General features: G+C 36.8%; 1 protein-coding gene across 14 annotated transcripts in view; it reads left to right on the forward strand.

Annotated features, from left to right (window-relative positions):
- The window catches only part of MAGI2 (membrane associated guanylate kinase, WW and PDZ domain containing 2), a 1,471,158-nt gene that overhangs the window by 960,080 nt on the left and 494,033 nt on the right, over nucleotides 1-17,045 (forward strand). For all 14 annotated transcript variants that reach the window (XM_061413833.1, XM_061413837.1, XM_061413836.1 and 11 more), the window contains one exon: nucleotides 7,897-7,976. In XM_061413833.1, the coding sequence (XP_061269817.1) occupies nucleotides 7,897-7,976 (80 nt within the window). The remainder of the gene's footprint in view (nucleotides 1-7,896; nucleotides 7,977-17,045) is intronic.

Consider the following 17,045-nt stretch of genomic DNA (forward strand, 5'->3'; position numbering starts at 1 on the left):
GTCTTACAGCTTTGTGACCCTGCAAAGCCATTGACATTATCCCATGCTACTTCCAATATGTAAACAGGCACTGGCTAAAAAAAAAAAAGAAAAAAACAGACTTTTATATTACAAATAGTATTTGTTTTATAAGTTTCTCAGCCAGAATTTACTGTTCCAGAGGCTAAACGTTCCATAAAGAATTGCTGCCACAGGGTTAATCTGGATTGACATGCTTTGGGAATCCCATTAAATTAGTTCTTTGTTTGGGAGTCAGTTTAGTTAGTGACATAAAAGAGACTGCTATTGCTTTGGCAAAAAACAAAACAGTAACAAGAACCTATTTGTTTACTAACATCTTCCTGAATAGCAGTGAACACTATGTCATCTTAAATAATAGATTTTTAAAAGCAAGCTTTTGAAACTGAAAATCATACCTATGGAACATGTCTTGGATATGCATGCTTTCCCAAATTCTAAATAAGACACGTGATCTGTTTCATCCATTGTTGCTATTTCTATATTTCCTTAAGTTTTAAGTAAATTACCAATTCCCATTTTCAACAAATTTAGTACTTTCATTTATTGAAAGAAAACGAAATATTTTAGAAATTTACTGGAAAGAAAAGTTGGTTTTTTGGTAAAGCCTAAATGTTTTCTCAGTCTAGACTTGGCATATACCAACATCTGGTCTTTGCTTACTCTCTGTTATTTGTTTTACAATAGCAGTAGATATATTGAATATTTTTTCTCTGTACAAGGTTCTAGTGCAGTCTCCAGACAGAAAATAAGCATCCAGACAAAATAGTTTGCAACATACACTCATAATATCCAGAATAAATTTATAATAAAACCTCTTTTAAAAATGTATTCTAAATATATGAAAGGCAATATGATGACAAGCTCATAATTCATGTGCTTAACAAAATTTTAGGAATATTATTTAGGAAGCAGATAACCACTGTAAAGGTCATTGACAATTTTTATGTGGATTATCAATGTATAAATAGAAAAGATTAAGCAGTACAATGAAAGTCTTAAATAGAAAAGCTTCTACTGTTCATTATCAATTAGATGTGTCCAGTCATTGTTCAACAGTTCTTCCTTCTGAAATAATGATCAAGAGGGAAGACAAAATACTTCAGAAAGTGACATAATCAATCTGAGGACTTTACTATTATATGAAATGTAAATATCTATATTCCTTTAAAAACTAATGTTAATTTTTAAAAATACATAAAATACAGCCAGTAATCTCTGTGTTATTCCTGATTCTGAACATATGTGACAACTACTAGAATTTTAACATTCACATGCATCTTAAATGCTCAGAGGACTCTAAAATATTTATCTGGGCCTTATTTACCTTGTTACTATGTTTCATGCTGTCAAATATTATTGAGTTCAATCTCTTTTTATTCTCCCAGGGTAGTATTTCCCAAGATGAAAATGCAGTTTATCTAATAAAAACTAAGATTCAGAATTGGCTTTTCTGGAGAACTTTCAAAATTCAATGTGTTTATCATTGTTTTAAGTCTGTTACTATTTTTTAAAGAAAACAGAGCAAAGGAAAGGCATATATTTGATAATAAAAGTTTCTTATCCACTAACCAAATTTCAGTTGATGAAATGCCATCTAGTATTTGTGCAGTAGTGAAAATATTATTTTGATTTCAGTGTCAGTACAAGGGTAGGAAGAAAAGAGTAAAAGAAAACAGAAGGAAGAGAAAAATGAAAAGAGGAGTTGTCTTAAAATTGGATTTGAATTGGGTCAACATAGAGCCTTTTGTATACCTAGGAAACCGTTAACAGGTTTGAGCCCAACTGGAAAAACATAGAGTAAATGAAAAAAAAAAAAGAATAGAGGATAGAGTGGGCATGACCTGTATGAAAATTTTGTTTTACTCCTAATAAATACTCTGCTCATTTGAAAGCTTTTTTATTAACCTAATTCTTTATAACCTCTATGACTCAATATTCACCTGTAGATTATATATATCACCATTGTAAGACTATTCTGGAAAAAATATTCAATTTGATTTTAAATGATTTGAATAGAGAATTCAAGTTTATAAGGAGAAAATATTCTTAATGATAATATCTCTATGCATGTACAATTTAATATAATACCAAGTACAAGTCATTCAACACAAAGGAATTTAATCAGTGATTACTATTCTCACAAAGGAGATAAAAGTCTCAGTTTGTAAACCATTGGCTATGAAACTGGGAAAAAGATCTTTAACTGTTATCCAAGAGAGTGAAATAAAGCATCTCTGTATAAAAAGAAAAGTTTTAGATTTATTATGTCTCTGGTTTCAGATCATTAAAGAAAAAAAAAAAACTTGGCATTGGGAGTCAGATATGTCTGTATAATGCCAGCTCTTCTACTCTCATGCACTAGGCGTGTATCCTTAGGCAAGTCACTCATCTTCTCTCAGCCTTCATTTTTCTGTAAAATGGAGTTAAAAATACTAGCCGCAAAGACTCTTTTGCATTAAATGAAGTGATGCTATGGAAGTTCTAGCACAGTCCCTGACAAAATAGGCAATCAGGAAACGTTACAAGATAATAAGAATAACTTTGCAGTGGTATGGCATAATGTCAGCAGCTTTTCCTGTTAAAGGGAAGCATTTTCTGTATGAGAAGACTGTTTCCTTGGCAGATAAGATGTTATTATTTATTGTGCTGCTTTTGTCAATTTGGAAAAGGTTAAACTAAAAAATTATCCAGAAATTTCAAATTCATTACAAGTCAGCCTATCACATGTCTTCAAGGCCATTCTGATGTGAATTTAAACTAGAATTGCAGGGCTGAATGAAATTTCACTTCTGGTTTACTCCAGTCCTCCTGATGGTTTAACATCAAAGACTTTTGGATATACCATTTTTTAAGGTTTTCCTTAAGGTTTTAATATATGACAGTGATAGAACTTGAATAGCTACTGACTCCACTTGATCTCTTACTCTTCATAATCATCACATTAACTTTAGACATAGAAATACATGCAGGAAAGTGAAAAGTGAAAGTGAAGTCGCTCAGTCATGTCCAACTCTTCGCGACCCCATGGACTGCAGCCTACCAGGCTCCTCTGTCCATGGGATTTTCCAGGCAAGAGCACTGGAGTGGGGTGCCATTGCCTTCTCCATAGAAATATACAGAGTAGTATATTACTGTGATTCAAAGTTCCTGGAAAATATGTATTTCAGTCCTCAACTAGAAAAAGTTTCTTTGCAAAGGCAGCCTATATATGTGTATGTGTCTCTGTCGAAGAAACTAGTATTGAAATACAGGGTTATATAGAATTAGCATCTTACCTTCTTGTTATTCATGCTCCTCACAATTTGGGGAAAAGCAGAAATTTGGTGTTCTGCATCTGCATCTGCATCTTCATCTGCCTCTGCATCTTCAGTAATGAAAGTGACAGGAAATCACATTCTTAACTCTTGAGGAAGGATGGTGTGCAGATTGTGAAAAATCCCTCAGTGGTCCCCTTTTACACAATCTCCTGCCCAATGTCAAATCTTATTTTCAAGTGGAATTGTTGAGGTTTAAAAATTAAATAATTTAAGAAAGTGGAAAAGCCACCTAGTCTGTTGTCTCCCAAATGCATTAAAAATATCCCCTTTGTAAGGTATCTTAAAGAAGCATGAAAACTACAAGGCTTGTGAGAGCCACTGATGGAAAATACCATGCTGTATATTCATGAGATGTTTGTGACAATTACTGGAGGTAACTACAACCCACTTTCTTTCAGAATCAGTTCAGAGGATCAGCTAAGAATGCTGTTAACTATAAGAGACTCAATCTGTCAAAATGTATTAAAGTGACACACGGTTAATGCTAGTTCAACCTGAAAAAATCATCCTGTAATGAAATGCTTTATATAAACTCAGGAAAAATAGGAAATTCATGAGTCTCTACTAAATTAGACAGCATTAGAGACCCATGTTGGAGCGGTATAGAAATAGTAATTTGACTGCCTGCAGTGGCTTAGTAACGTCGCCTTCATACTTATTTAAAGATGTGTGTCCTCTTTTGAATACATCTTAGAGACCTAGAAATGACTTTACTCCAAAATAGGGGAAGAATTTGGAAGAAGCAGGTGTGGGTAAATAGAAGGGAAGTTTATTTTCCTTGCTTACCTCCCAAGTTTTTTGGTAGCACATAAAAACATAGACATCAACACATATCTACCAAGGGAACATTTCATGCAAAGATGGGCACAATAAAGGACAGAAATGGTAGGGACCTAACAGAAGCAGAAGATATTAAGAGGAGGTGGCAAGAATACACAGAAGAACTGTACAAAAAAGATCTTCACGACCCAGATAATCACGACGGTATGATCACTCACCTAGAGCCAGGCATCCTGGAATGTGAAGTCAAGTGGGCTTTAGGAAGCATCACTATGAACAAAGCTAGTGGAGGTGATGGAATTCCAGTTGAGCTATTTCAAATCCTGAAAGATGACACTGTGAAAGTGCTGCACTCAATATGCCAACAAATTTGGAAAACTCAGCAGTGGCCACAGGACTGAAAAAGGTCAGTTTTCATTCCAATCCCAAAGAAAGGCAATGCCAAAGAATGCTCAAACTACTGCACAATTGCACTCATCTCACACACTAGTAAAGTAATGCTCAAAATTCTCCAAGCCAGGCTTCAGCAGTACAAGAACCATGAACTTCCAGATGTTCAAGCTGGTTTTAGAAAAGGCAGAGGAACCAGAGATCAAATTGCCAACATCTGCTGGATCATCAAAAAAGCAAGAGAGTTCCAGAAAAACATCTATTTCTGCTTTATTGACTGTGCCAAAGCCTTTGATTGTGTGGATCACAATAAACTGTGGAAAATTCTTCAAGAGATGGAAATACCAGACCACCTGACCTGCCTCTTGAGAAATCTGTATGCAGGTCAGGAAACAATAGTTAGAACTGGACATGGAACAATGGACTGGTTCCAAATAGGAAAAGGAGTACATCAAGGATATATATTGTCACCTTGCTTATTTAACTTATGTGCAGAGTACATCATGAGAAACGCTGGGCTGGAAGAAGCACAAGCTGGAATCAAGATTGCTAGGAGAAATAGCAATAACCTGAGATATGCAGATGACACCACCCTTATGGCAGAAAGTGAAGAGGAACTAAAAAGCCTCTTGACAAAAGTGAAAGAGGAGAGTGAAAAAGTTGGCTTAAAACTCAACATTCAAAAAACGAAGATCATGGCATCTGGTCCCATCCCTTCATGGCAAATAGATGGGGAAACAGTGGAAACAATGGCTGACTTTATTTTTCTGGGCTCCAAAATCACTGCAGATAGTGACTGCAGCCATGAATTTAAAAGATGCTTACTCCTTGGAAGGAAAGTTATGACCAACTTAGATAGCATATTCAAAAGCAGAGACATTACTTTACCAACAAAGGTCCATCTAGTCAAGGCTATGGTTTTTCCAGTGGTCATGTATGGATGTGAGAGTTGGACTATAAAAAAAGCTGAGTGCCAAAGAATTGATGCTTTTAAACTGTGGTATTGGAGAAGACTCTTGAGAATCCCTTGGACTGCAGGGAGATCCAACCAATCCATCCTAAAGGAGATCAGTCCTGGGTGTTCATTGGAAGGACTGATGCAGAAGCTGAAACTCCAATACTTTGGCCACCTGATGCAAAGAGCTAACTCATTGGAAAATACCCTGATGCTGGGAAAGATTGAGGGCAGGAGTAGAAGGGGACAACAGAGGATGAGATGGTTGGATGGCATGACCGACTCAATGGACATGGGTTTGGGTGGACTCTGGGAGTTGGTGATGGACAGGGAGGCCTGGTGTGCTGCGGTTCATGGGGTCGCAAAGAGTCAGGCACGACTGAGCAACTGAACTGAACAACACACACACACACACACACACACGCACACACATATATATATATATATATATACTTTGAACTGAGGCATATCTATAAAGTGCATCTTTACAGTGACTTTATTTTTCAAATGGGATCAATGAGCACTGAACCCAGTGCCACTCTCCCCACATTAGGATAGTCATAACCCCCATTCTGTCCATAGACATCAAGTCTTTAACTGAGAGGAAAAGACTAGATGATATTGATATGACTACAGATCAGGACCAGAATGAGATACTACTTTACAGAAGTCACATGTGGAGAAAATAAAAGCTAGCATACCCTCCCACCAGTTTATAATTTCACCAAATTCGTAGACTTTATCTCATCAGATTTATTAGAGTCCTGCTCAGAAAGATCAATTATTGAGGAGTTCCTAAGTATGAAGAAAATGATTGGAAAGTGTTTTCTCTTTACCCCACATGTAAGTCAGAAATAAAAGGGAATCTTTTTTAAGAGCAGAAAGTTCATGACCCAAGGATATTAATGTCTAGGTTCTCAGACCGGAGATGGCTCTGCACTTGGGCAAACATATGATCATCCAGAAAACACTGTTTGAACAGTGCTTTAACACTCTGGAATCATTTGCTCATTGCCCTCCTTAACCCATTCTCTCCTCCTTCCTGCCTTGAAATTCCCTTCATTAAGTAGGCATTTAATCTCTAGAAGTTTGCTATTAAATATGCTACCTGGGAAACTTTTATGAACTGTGCTTTAAGTGCAGATTGATTCATCAGATTATTTAGCTAAGACTGTAATATGATAAAATATATTTAAATCTCATTGAAGAAACAGACAATACGTGTGAATTGACATCATAATTGTAATTTTGACTTCCTTACATCTGTGTTCGAAGATCTTGTTATATGGGTTTAATTTATATTTCTAACCTATTTTCCACTTTTCCCTTTCATATTACATTCTAACTTTTTTCTATACAAACCTCACTTTTCTACATCTGTGACTTTGATCATTCTTTTTAGTCCTCACAGATGTCACTTCCTTGATATTTTGTCCATTGACAGATAAGATAACTTGAGACAGCTATTCACAGCAAATAGTTTAGCTCCACTGTATGCTTATGAGCTATTCATAACCATAATGTAGTTCATTCATAATGTAGTTTTCAAACACAGACTGTATAAGAATCACCTGGAGTGCTAGCCAAAGATGGAGATTTCGCAGCTTCACTTCAAAGATTCTGATTTGGTAGTTCTATGAGGATCCAGAAGATGCATTAAATCCACCAGATGATTCCAGTGCAGGTCATTCCAGAACCTCTTTTAAAGACACTGTTCTAAAAACATCTCTCCTTTGTTTTTTAGATTTTTGCAAGACTTCCCAGAGATCATTTTTTTAAAAACAGAATTATCATTAAAAGTTATTAATTCCCAGAAATTCCATTCAGAAATGCTAGAATACAAGCATTTTTACCCCCTGGCTGGATTGAAAGTATTTAGATGGAAGATAGCTAAATGTGGGTTGATGAAATTGCTATTAATCACTTTTTGAGAAAATGTAGGAATCCCAAGAACATGCTATAATTTGTATCACTTTTGTACTCCCTCTGCCAACTCTGTAGTTAAAAGAGTAACAAAACAACTGTTTATGAAAAGGACAGATTTAAGATGAAAATAATTCTTTTGCAAAACTCAGGAAATAGTATCAGAGCCTTCAGCCTGTGTTCTTCCAACTGGAGAATCCTGTATTTGTAATAAATTCCTTTTGCTCTGGATGAGTTCTGCATTTTCAATGAGGTTAACTTGGCAACATTCTAGTTGATTTTAATAAAAATAGCTGCTTTGAGGACAGGGAGCTGAGGTTGCCAAATTTACAGCTGCCTTGCACAATTACTCTTACACCTCCTTCAGGGCTACTTAGAACCAGTAAGCAAATTAAGTGTATCGATTGCAATTTTGTTGGTCTAACCCTGTTTTTTTTTTTTTTCCTCTTAAGGAATAAACGTGATTCCTTTCAGTATGTGTCTGTTCAGAGTGATCTCTTTTCTTTTCAGCCATAACACAAAGACAACATCATGGCTGGATCCACGACTTGCGAAAAAGGCTAAACCTCCAGAAGAGTGCAAAGAAAATGGTAAGTTATTTAAGTTTTTATGGTGTTTTGCCGTTGCACTTCAATAATGTGTCTATTTCTTAAAAGAGAGTCTTGTCTAAAGAAACTGTATTCTGATTGAGACAATTTTAAAGCTGTAATATTTAGTGCTCAGATAGGAGAGAGAATTAACTCGGCATTTCAGCAGTGCCATGTGGTTTTCCTTGTTCTCTGTAAGGTGACTGTGCTGGATATCAGAGCTCTGTCATCTCTGTGGGTTCTGTTTGACTCCTGGCCTTACTTTCCACCACCTACTAGGGAGTTTTTGTTTGCAATATGTCTCTCTGAGTACTCTGATCTTTTCATTGGAATTGAATATGGTGTATAGAGAAAAGTACTATGAAACTATAAGTAATACTTTATTTTTGTGTTGTGAGGCATAACATTCTAATAGTTACTAAGGAATGAATCCATGATTTAAAGATATATGTAAATATTCTTTCTTTCAACCAAGCATTTAAATACAATTAACTGCATGAATGTGCTGGGTTATCTTTAGTATTTTACATTTCCCAATGTAATGGCATAACTTGCTTGAAAATCAACTGTTTTTATCTATGTGAAGGGTTTTTAACAATAATCCTGATGATTAAATGAATGAAAACCTTATTCTCGTATAGTAAATTATATAGATGATATCTGTTACTGATGATACTTATAAGTTTTGTACTATTGAGTTTAATGTTGAAAGAGTACTTACAATTTGTCTAAAATGATAAATATCATATACTCCTGAAGATTCATTATTTGAACACATTCATAGTTTTTATCTGATCAAATTATTAGAGCCTTGTTCAGAGATAGCTCATCATTGAAGAGCTCTTAAAAGTGAGGAAAGTGATGAAGAATATTTACACTTTTTAAAAAGCTTTTAGAAAGTCAACTTTTTACGGTCTGTAATTCTAAAAGTCCTTTAATTTTGACATAATTCTGTCTCAGATAATATCAAGATGCTATTGTTCATTCTTAAGTTATATGGTAAATATTCATAAGTTGGTTATACAACTGGGTTAAATTAGAAAATCAGTATACAATTTACACATACGTATTTGAATGCATTAGTCTCTAATTTTTATCACTTTAATTTTATATTCATAGCTATATCTGTATGCCTTCTGTATACAAGTATAGCTGTATGTATGTGAATTTTTTACAATTATATTGTGACATGAGATTTTGAGCACAATTAGGGTACATTTCATTGATACCCATAAGACATGTGTTGCAAAGTATCATTGGTTATAAATTAAAATGACCTGATCTGCTATATCTAGGAGTTACAATTTACTTATGCCACAGATGAATTCAGTGATTTTGCAGTTCTTTAACATGTTGAACTTCTCAGCTCTCTTGTTATTCTCTGAGTTGTTCTTTTTCATTATAAAAGGCGATTAAAGTCAAATCTTGAAATCCCGGGAGAGATGTGAGTTTAACATTTTGAATAACTATAACATTTAAATGTTATCAGTTTCTCCTATATCTATACTCATCTGTCTTTTCAGGATGGTATATGCCTAAAATATACCAGTATCTCTGAATCCATTGGCCATTAAGAAATGAGTCCTAGAATAGAGTCTTATAGCTCATAATGGTTTTATAACTGGTTAATTACTGTTTTTCATTTTGTTCAAAATAAGTAGTCCACAGACTTTATTTCATATATTATTGGAGTATTTTACAATAGAAACTAATATCTAGGTAAAATGCTGTTGTTCCAGACACATAGCTTAGGTTTTATTAACAAGAAAAATACCTTTTTGTCATAATATTGCTTCTGTTTTACTTCTTTTTCTTTTATTTAAATTATTTAGGTTAAAATTGTTTAAAATATTGAGTGTTAATGCATTGGTGTTGAGTCTACTAGTTAAGACAAGGTTCTTTATATGTTTCACAAGTCAATTCAGATAAAAAATGGTAGTAATTTTCTGAATTGCTGAAATATGTGTAATATATGTTTAAAAAATGTAGAGGCTTAAGATGATAATATGTTTCACTGGCAAAGATTTATCCTTCTTCTACTAGGGAGATAGAATGGAGGCTAATTACCTTAATCTGATCAGAACTGGGTCAACGTGAGATTGGACTGAGCTTTGGTGAGACCCAGTCTACATCTAGTTTGCTTTTTTCTCACAGTGTTTGCCCACCCAGAATTGTAGGTCAGCAAATATTTTCTATAGAGGGTCAGGTAGTAAATACTTTAGGCTTTGGTTACCCAGTCTCTTTGCAGCTACTCATTGTTTAGAAAAGCGGCCAAAATATATATAAATAAAGAGCATGGATTTATTTCAATAAACGTAGCTCAGGTACACAGAAACTTGAGATTTATATATTTTTACCAATTAAAATATTATTCTTCTTTTGTTTTTTTCTCAATTATTTAGAAGTGTATAAACAGTTTACTTACCCCTTGGACCATAAAAAATATAGGAGCAGGCTGGACTTGGTCCAGAGGATCAAACGTGGTCTAGTGGGTCCATGTGGAGCGTGCCCCTAAATAGCTCTTGAAGACCAACAGTTAATTTTTTTTTCTACTTGACACTGCAAAACCACAAAAAAATCTGTGGTGCCTTTCAGGGGTTTTAGCTTATTTTAACGGAGAAAGCAATGACACCCCACTCCAGTACTCTTGCCTGGAAAATCCCATGGATGGAGGAGCCTGGTAGGTTGTAGTCCATGGGATCGTTAAGAGTGGGACACGACTGAGCAACTTCACTTTGACTTTTCACTTTCATGCAATGGAGAAGGAAATGGCAACCCACTCCAGTGTTCTTGCCTGGAGAATCCCAGGGACGGGGAGCCTGGTGGGCTGCCGTCTCTGGGGTTGCACAGAGTCGAACACAACTGAAGCAACTTAGCAGCAGCAGCAGCAGCAGCTTATTTTAAACTTCCACTTCAGTTCAGTTCAGTTAATTCGCTCAGTCGTGTCCGACTCTTTGCAGTCCCATGAATCGCAGCACGCCAGGCTTCCCTGTCCATCACCAACTCCCTGAGTTCACTCAGACTCACGTCCATCGAGTCAGTGATGCCATCCAGCCATCTCATCCTCTGTCGTCCCCTTCTCCTCCTGCCCCCAATCCCTCCCAGCATCAGAGTCTTTTCCAATGAGTCAACTCTTCGCATGAGGTGGCCAGAGTACTGGAGTTTCAGCTTTAGCATCAGTCCTCCCAAAGAACACCTAGGACTGATATCCCTTAGAGTGGACTGGTTGGATCTCCTTGAAGTCCAAGGGACTCTCAAGAGTCTTCTCCAATACCACATTTCAAAAGCATCAATTCTTCGGTGCTCAGCTTTCTTCACAGTCCAGTTCTCACATCCATACATGACCACTAGAAAAACCATAGCCTTGACTAGACGGACCTTTGTGGGTAAAGTAATGTCTCTGCTTTTGAATATGCTGTCTAGGTTGGTCATAACTTTCCTTCCAAGGAGTAAGTGTCTTTGAATTTCATGGCTGCAGTCACCATCTGCAGAGATTTTGGAAGCCAAAAAAATAAAGTCAGCCACTGTTTCCACTGTTTCCCATGAAGTGATGGGACCAGATGCCATGATCTTCGTTTTCTGAATGTTGAGTTTGAAGCCAACTTTTTCACTCTCCTCTTTCATTTTCGTCAAGAGGCTTTTTAGTTCCTCTTCACTTTCTGCCATAAGAGTGGTATCATCTGTATATCTGAGGTTATTGATATTTCTCCTGGCAATCTTGATTCCAGCTTATGCTTCTTCCAGTCCAGCGTTTCTCATGATGTACTCTGCACATAAGTTAAATAAGCAAGGTGACAATATATATCCTTGACGTACTCCTTTTCCTATTTGGAACCAGTCTGTTGTTTCATGTCCAGTTCTAACTGTTGCTTCCTGACCTGCATACAGGTTTCTCAAGAGGCAGATCAGGTGGTCTGGTATTCCCATCTCTTTCAGAATGTTCCACAGTTTATTGTGATCCACACAGTCAAAGGCTTTGGCACAGTCAATAAACCAGAAATAGATGTTTCTCTGGAATCTCTTGCTTTTTCGATGATCCAGCAGATGTTGGCAATTTGATCTCTGGTTCCTCTGCCTTTTCTAAAACCAGCTTGAACATCTGGAAGTTCACGGTTCACATATTGCTGAAGCCTGGCTTGAATAATTTTGAGCATTACTTTGCTAGCATGTAAGATGAGTGCAATTGTGTAGTAGTTTGAGCATTCTTTGGCATTGCCTTTCTTTGGGATTGGAATGAAAACTGACCTTTTCCAGTCCTGTGGCCACTGCTGAGTTTTCCAAATTTGCTGGCATATTGAGTGTAGCACTTTCAGAGCATCATCTTTCAGGATTTGAAATAGCTCAACTGCAATTCCATCACCTCCACTAGTTTGTTCGTAGTGATGCTTTCTAAGGCCCACTTGACTTCACATTCCAGGATGTCTGGCTCTAGGTGAGTGATCACACCATCGTGATTATCTGGGTCGTGAAGATCTTTTTTGTACAGTTCTTCTGTGTATTCTTGCCACCTCCTCTTAATATCTTCTGCTTCTGTTAGGTCCCTACCATTTCTGTCCTTTATTGTGCCCATCTTTGCATGAAATGTTCCCTTGATGTCTCTAATTTTCTTGAAGAGATCTCTAGTCTTTCCCATTCTATTGTTTTCCTCTATGTCTTTGCATTGATTGCTGAGGAAGGCTTTCTTATCTCTCCTTGCTATTTTTGGAACTCTGCATTCAGATGCTTATATCTTTCCTTTTCTCCTTTGCTTTTCACTTCTCTTCTTTTCACAGCTATTTGTAAGGCCTTCCCAGACAGCCATTTTGCGTTTTTGCATTTCTTTTCCATGGGGATGGTCTTGATCCCTGTCTCCTGTACAATGTCATGAACCTCAGTCCATAGTTCATCAGTCACTCTCAGATCTAGTCCCTTAAATCTATTTCTCACTTCCACTGTATAATCATAAGGAATTTGATTTAGGTCATACCTGAATGGTCTAGTAATTTTCCCTACTTTCTTCAATTTAGGTCTGAATTTGGCAATAACGAGTTCATGATCTGAGCCACAGTCAGCTCCCGGTCTTGTTTTTGCTGACTGTATAGAGCTTCTCCATCTTTGGCTGCAAAGAATATAATCAATCTGATTACAGTGTTGACCATCTGGTGATGTCCATGTGTAGTCTTCTCTTGTGTTGTTGAAAGTGGGTGTTTGCTATGACCATTGTGTTCTCTTGGCAAAACTCTATCAGTCTTTGCCCTGCTTCATTCCGTACTCCAAGGTCAAATCTGCCTGTTACCCCAGGTGTTTCTTTACTTCTTACTTTTGCATTCCAGTCCCCTATAATGAAAAGGACATCTTTTTTGAGTGTTAGTTCTAAAAGGTCTTGTAGGTCTTCATAGAACCGTTCAACTTCAGCTTCTTCAGCGTTACTGGTTGGGGCATAGACTTGGATTACTGTGGTATTGAATGGTTTGCCTTGGAAATGAACAGAGATCATTCTGTCATTTTTGAGATTGCATCCAAGTACTGCATTTCGGACTCTTTTGTTGACCATGATGGCCAATCCATTTCTTCTAAGGGATTCCTGCCCACAGTAGTAGATATAATGGTCATCTGAGTTAAATTCACCGATTCCAATCCATTTTTGGAGAAGGCAATGGCACCCCAGTCCAGTTCTCTTGCCTGGAAAATCCCATGGGCGAAGGAGCCTGGTAGGCTGCAGTCCATGGGGTCGCTGAGGGTCAGGCACGACTGAGCAACTTCACTTTCATTTTTCACTTTCCTATATTGGAGAAGGAAATGGCAACCCACTCTAGTGTTCTTGCCTGGAGAATCCCAGGGAGGGGATCCTGGCAGGCTGCCGCCTATGGGGTCGCACAGAGTCGGGACTGACTGAAGCGACTTAGCAGCAGTCCATTTTAGTTCGCTGATTCCTAGAACGTCAACGTTCACTCTTGCCATCTCCTGTTTGACCACTCCAATTTGCCTTGATTCATGGACCTAATAGTCCACATTCCTATGCAATATTGCTCTTTACAGCATCGGACCTTGCATCTATCACCAGTCACATCCACAGCTGGGTATTCTTTTTGCTTTGGCTCCATCCCTTCATTCTTTCTGGAGTTATTTCTCCACTGATCTCCAGTAGCATATTGGGCACCTACCGACCCGGGGAGTTCCTCTTTCAGTATCCTATCATTTTACCTTTTCATACTGTTCATGGGGTTCTCAAGGCAAAAATACTGAAGTGGTTTGCCATTCCCTTCTCCAGTGGACCACATTCTGTCAGACCTCTCCACCGTGACCTGCCCATCTTGGGTGGCCCCACAGGGCATGGCTTAGTTTCATTGAGTTAGACAAGGCTGTGTTCCATGTGATCATATTGACTAGTTTTCTGTGATTATGGTTTCAGTATGTCTGCCCTCTGATGCCCTCTCACAACACCTACCATCTTTTGGGTTTCTCTTACCTTGGACATGGGGTATCTCTTCACGTCTACTCCAGCAAAGCACAGCCACTGCTCCTTACCTTGGACGAGGGGTATCTCCTCTTCTGAACTTGACAGATATCATCATGGGGTGACTGGCATTGTTGGAGCCTGTCAGTCCCTCAAGATTCTGCAGCGGCCTGCCCATTTCTGTCACCCGCCATGATGGCCTTCTTCCCAGGTGAAGGCTGGATTCTTCTCACAGCCCAATCAACAAAAATGAACTACACATCTTTCCTTACCTCTCTAGGGTTCTTTCTTCTTCAGATTCTTAGACCATTTTAGATCTTTTATTTCAGCAGTTTTCTGATTCCCTTGTACTGCTTATTTTTACATTTAATCTAGATTTTCTGTGTGTTCTCTTGGGTTATAACCTGCTAACTTCATCCTACCTAGTAGCAGAAATTTTATTGCAATAATTTTTAGATTATACAATTTAGACCTTACTGGGTTGCATACCATAAATTCTTTATTATCATTATAATTTATATTTAATCTCACAAGATTGAATCCCATGTTGTATATGTGTGCATATTTTATAAATGTACATATGATGGATGTGTATGTAGATATGGATTGCATCTGTAAATATATGCTTCTTCAGTTCTGTTTATATAGATGCCTGAAAGTAATTCTTCAGTCAACTATGAAGAGGAAGCTGAGTTAAACAGAGATGGGACCCTGATTTAAATTATCCTTGAATTAGAGAAGCACTAACAAATGTTTTCTTATTAGTATTAAGGGGAGAAAAGCCATCATGGATGACTCAATACAAATACTTACTAAACAACCACTTATTCTATTGAAACTAAAGTAATCATTTTGCTTTTTGTTTGAAGAATAACATAACTACTACATACTTCCTTCTCTCACAGTACGGTTCCAAATACTGAAGTAATTGTGTTCTTTGTATTTGTCATGGCTCTGTGCATTTTTGGAATTTTAGCAACAAGTCTACATGGCAGAAAAAACTCACCACCTACCACTGGATTCTAATATTAGTATTTGGGGGAGTACTGTTTAGCACGCCAATATAGTCTTTAACAAAATGCAGATAGCAATTAACTGTTAAAGAATTCAGATGTAAGATTGCCTGAACTACATACAAAGCATTATCGTATTGTCCGCAGCCCTCAGAATTAGCACTGTGGTGTTTGAAATGTTTCCAGTCATAAACGTCCCAGTGACGATACAGTCCACGTGAATCACTGTATTAGGGTTAATATCAAAAGTAATTCAATCCCAGTGTGACTCTCCTTAAGGTTGAGAAATGACTAAACTCAGTAGGACTATGGTATTGTATTCAGGAAAGGACATTATGTAGAATTTTTCAAGGAAGCTCTATTCTAAATCTCAGTCTGTGGGCTTTTAGGTAGCTACTTAATCTCTAGGAGCCTAGGTTTTCTGACCTGTAAAATGGAAAGGATATCTATATCACTCAAATTTAGTGTCACATACAGGAAGCACAGAGTTTGTTGTGCCATAGGCTCTAAATTGCTTCTTCACTTTCTTTCAAGTATGCTCTGAGCCAACAAATCAGCCTCATGAAAAACAAGGGCAAAGAAATTCAGAATAGTTGGCCTACCTTGAGAACCTTTAATTACTCTAGCGTGCTCTGAAGAGGTAGAAAAGAACACACCCATCTAGGCTAAAATTATCCAGCTAGCTAATTCCAGCCTGATTTTAGTAGACAGGCCATTGCCCTCACCACCATCTCCATTCCATTAAAGTGGCTGTAAATTTCACAAAGAGAATTAAAGCTATGTGAATGGGATGCCTTCATGTGTGTATTTTGTATCTATGAATGTATTTGTCTCATGTTACCATAGGGGGGGAAATGCTTACATAATCTTAACCTTTTACCTACATGAAAACTGCTTTTCAGCTTATTTTAACTAAAGCCTGAACTATTACTTACTCTAGCTTAGAAAAAAAAGTCCAAAATATGTATGTCCAAAATACTCATAAGCAAAGATAGCATAAGCTTTGTTTCATAATAGTGATTAAATGGATGGATTTTTTCAAGAGAAGGAGGTTGCCTTTCTAAAATAATTGAAAACACTAATTTCAGGCCATCTCTTAAGTGAATTTTCTAGAAATGACAGACAGATGTGGACATTTTTATTTTCATAGTTCAAATTCTGTCTCTTGACAACATAACTCATTTTCCTTAAATAGGGACTTTGAACTTTCTCACTGAATTTTTTTTTTGATGATTAGAGATCCTAGATTAAATATAACCAAATTAATATATCCCTTAAATATTTGGTTTTCTAATCTGATAAAATTGTCAGGATTATATTTGTAAAGTATCTTGAAATTTTTTCACTAGGAAGACTTAATAAAAAATAGTCTCTAAAGCTATTTACTATTCAAGTACTAAAACTTTAAAATTAAAAAGATACATTTATGTGCAAATATTGAACTCCTAATGTTTAAGTATTATGAACAAACTAATTTGAGTATTTTCTGTCTATACTGATATTTTGGGGTGTCTTTGTTTAAAAAAATGAAGGAATTTAAAATTTCTTAATAGAAGCAATTAATTCTTATTCTACCAACTGTTAATTGTTTGTATTGCTAGTCATTATTTTCTATAGCAACAC

Source organism: Bos javanicus, chromosome 4 (genome assembly GCF_032452875.1).
Source record: "Bos javanicus breed banteng chromosome 4, ARS-OSU_banteng_1.0, whole genome shotgun sequence".
Lineage (NCBI taxonomy): Eukaryota > Metazoa > Chordata > Mammalia > Artiodactyla > Bovidae > Bos > Bos javanicus.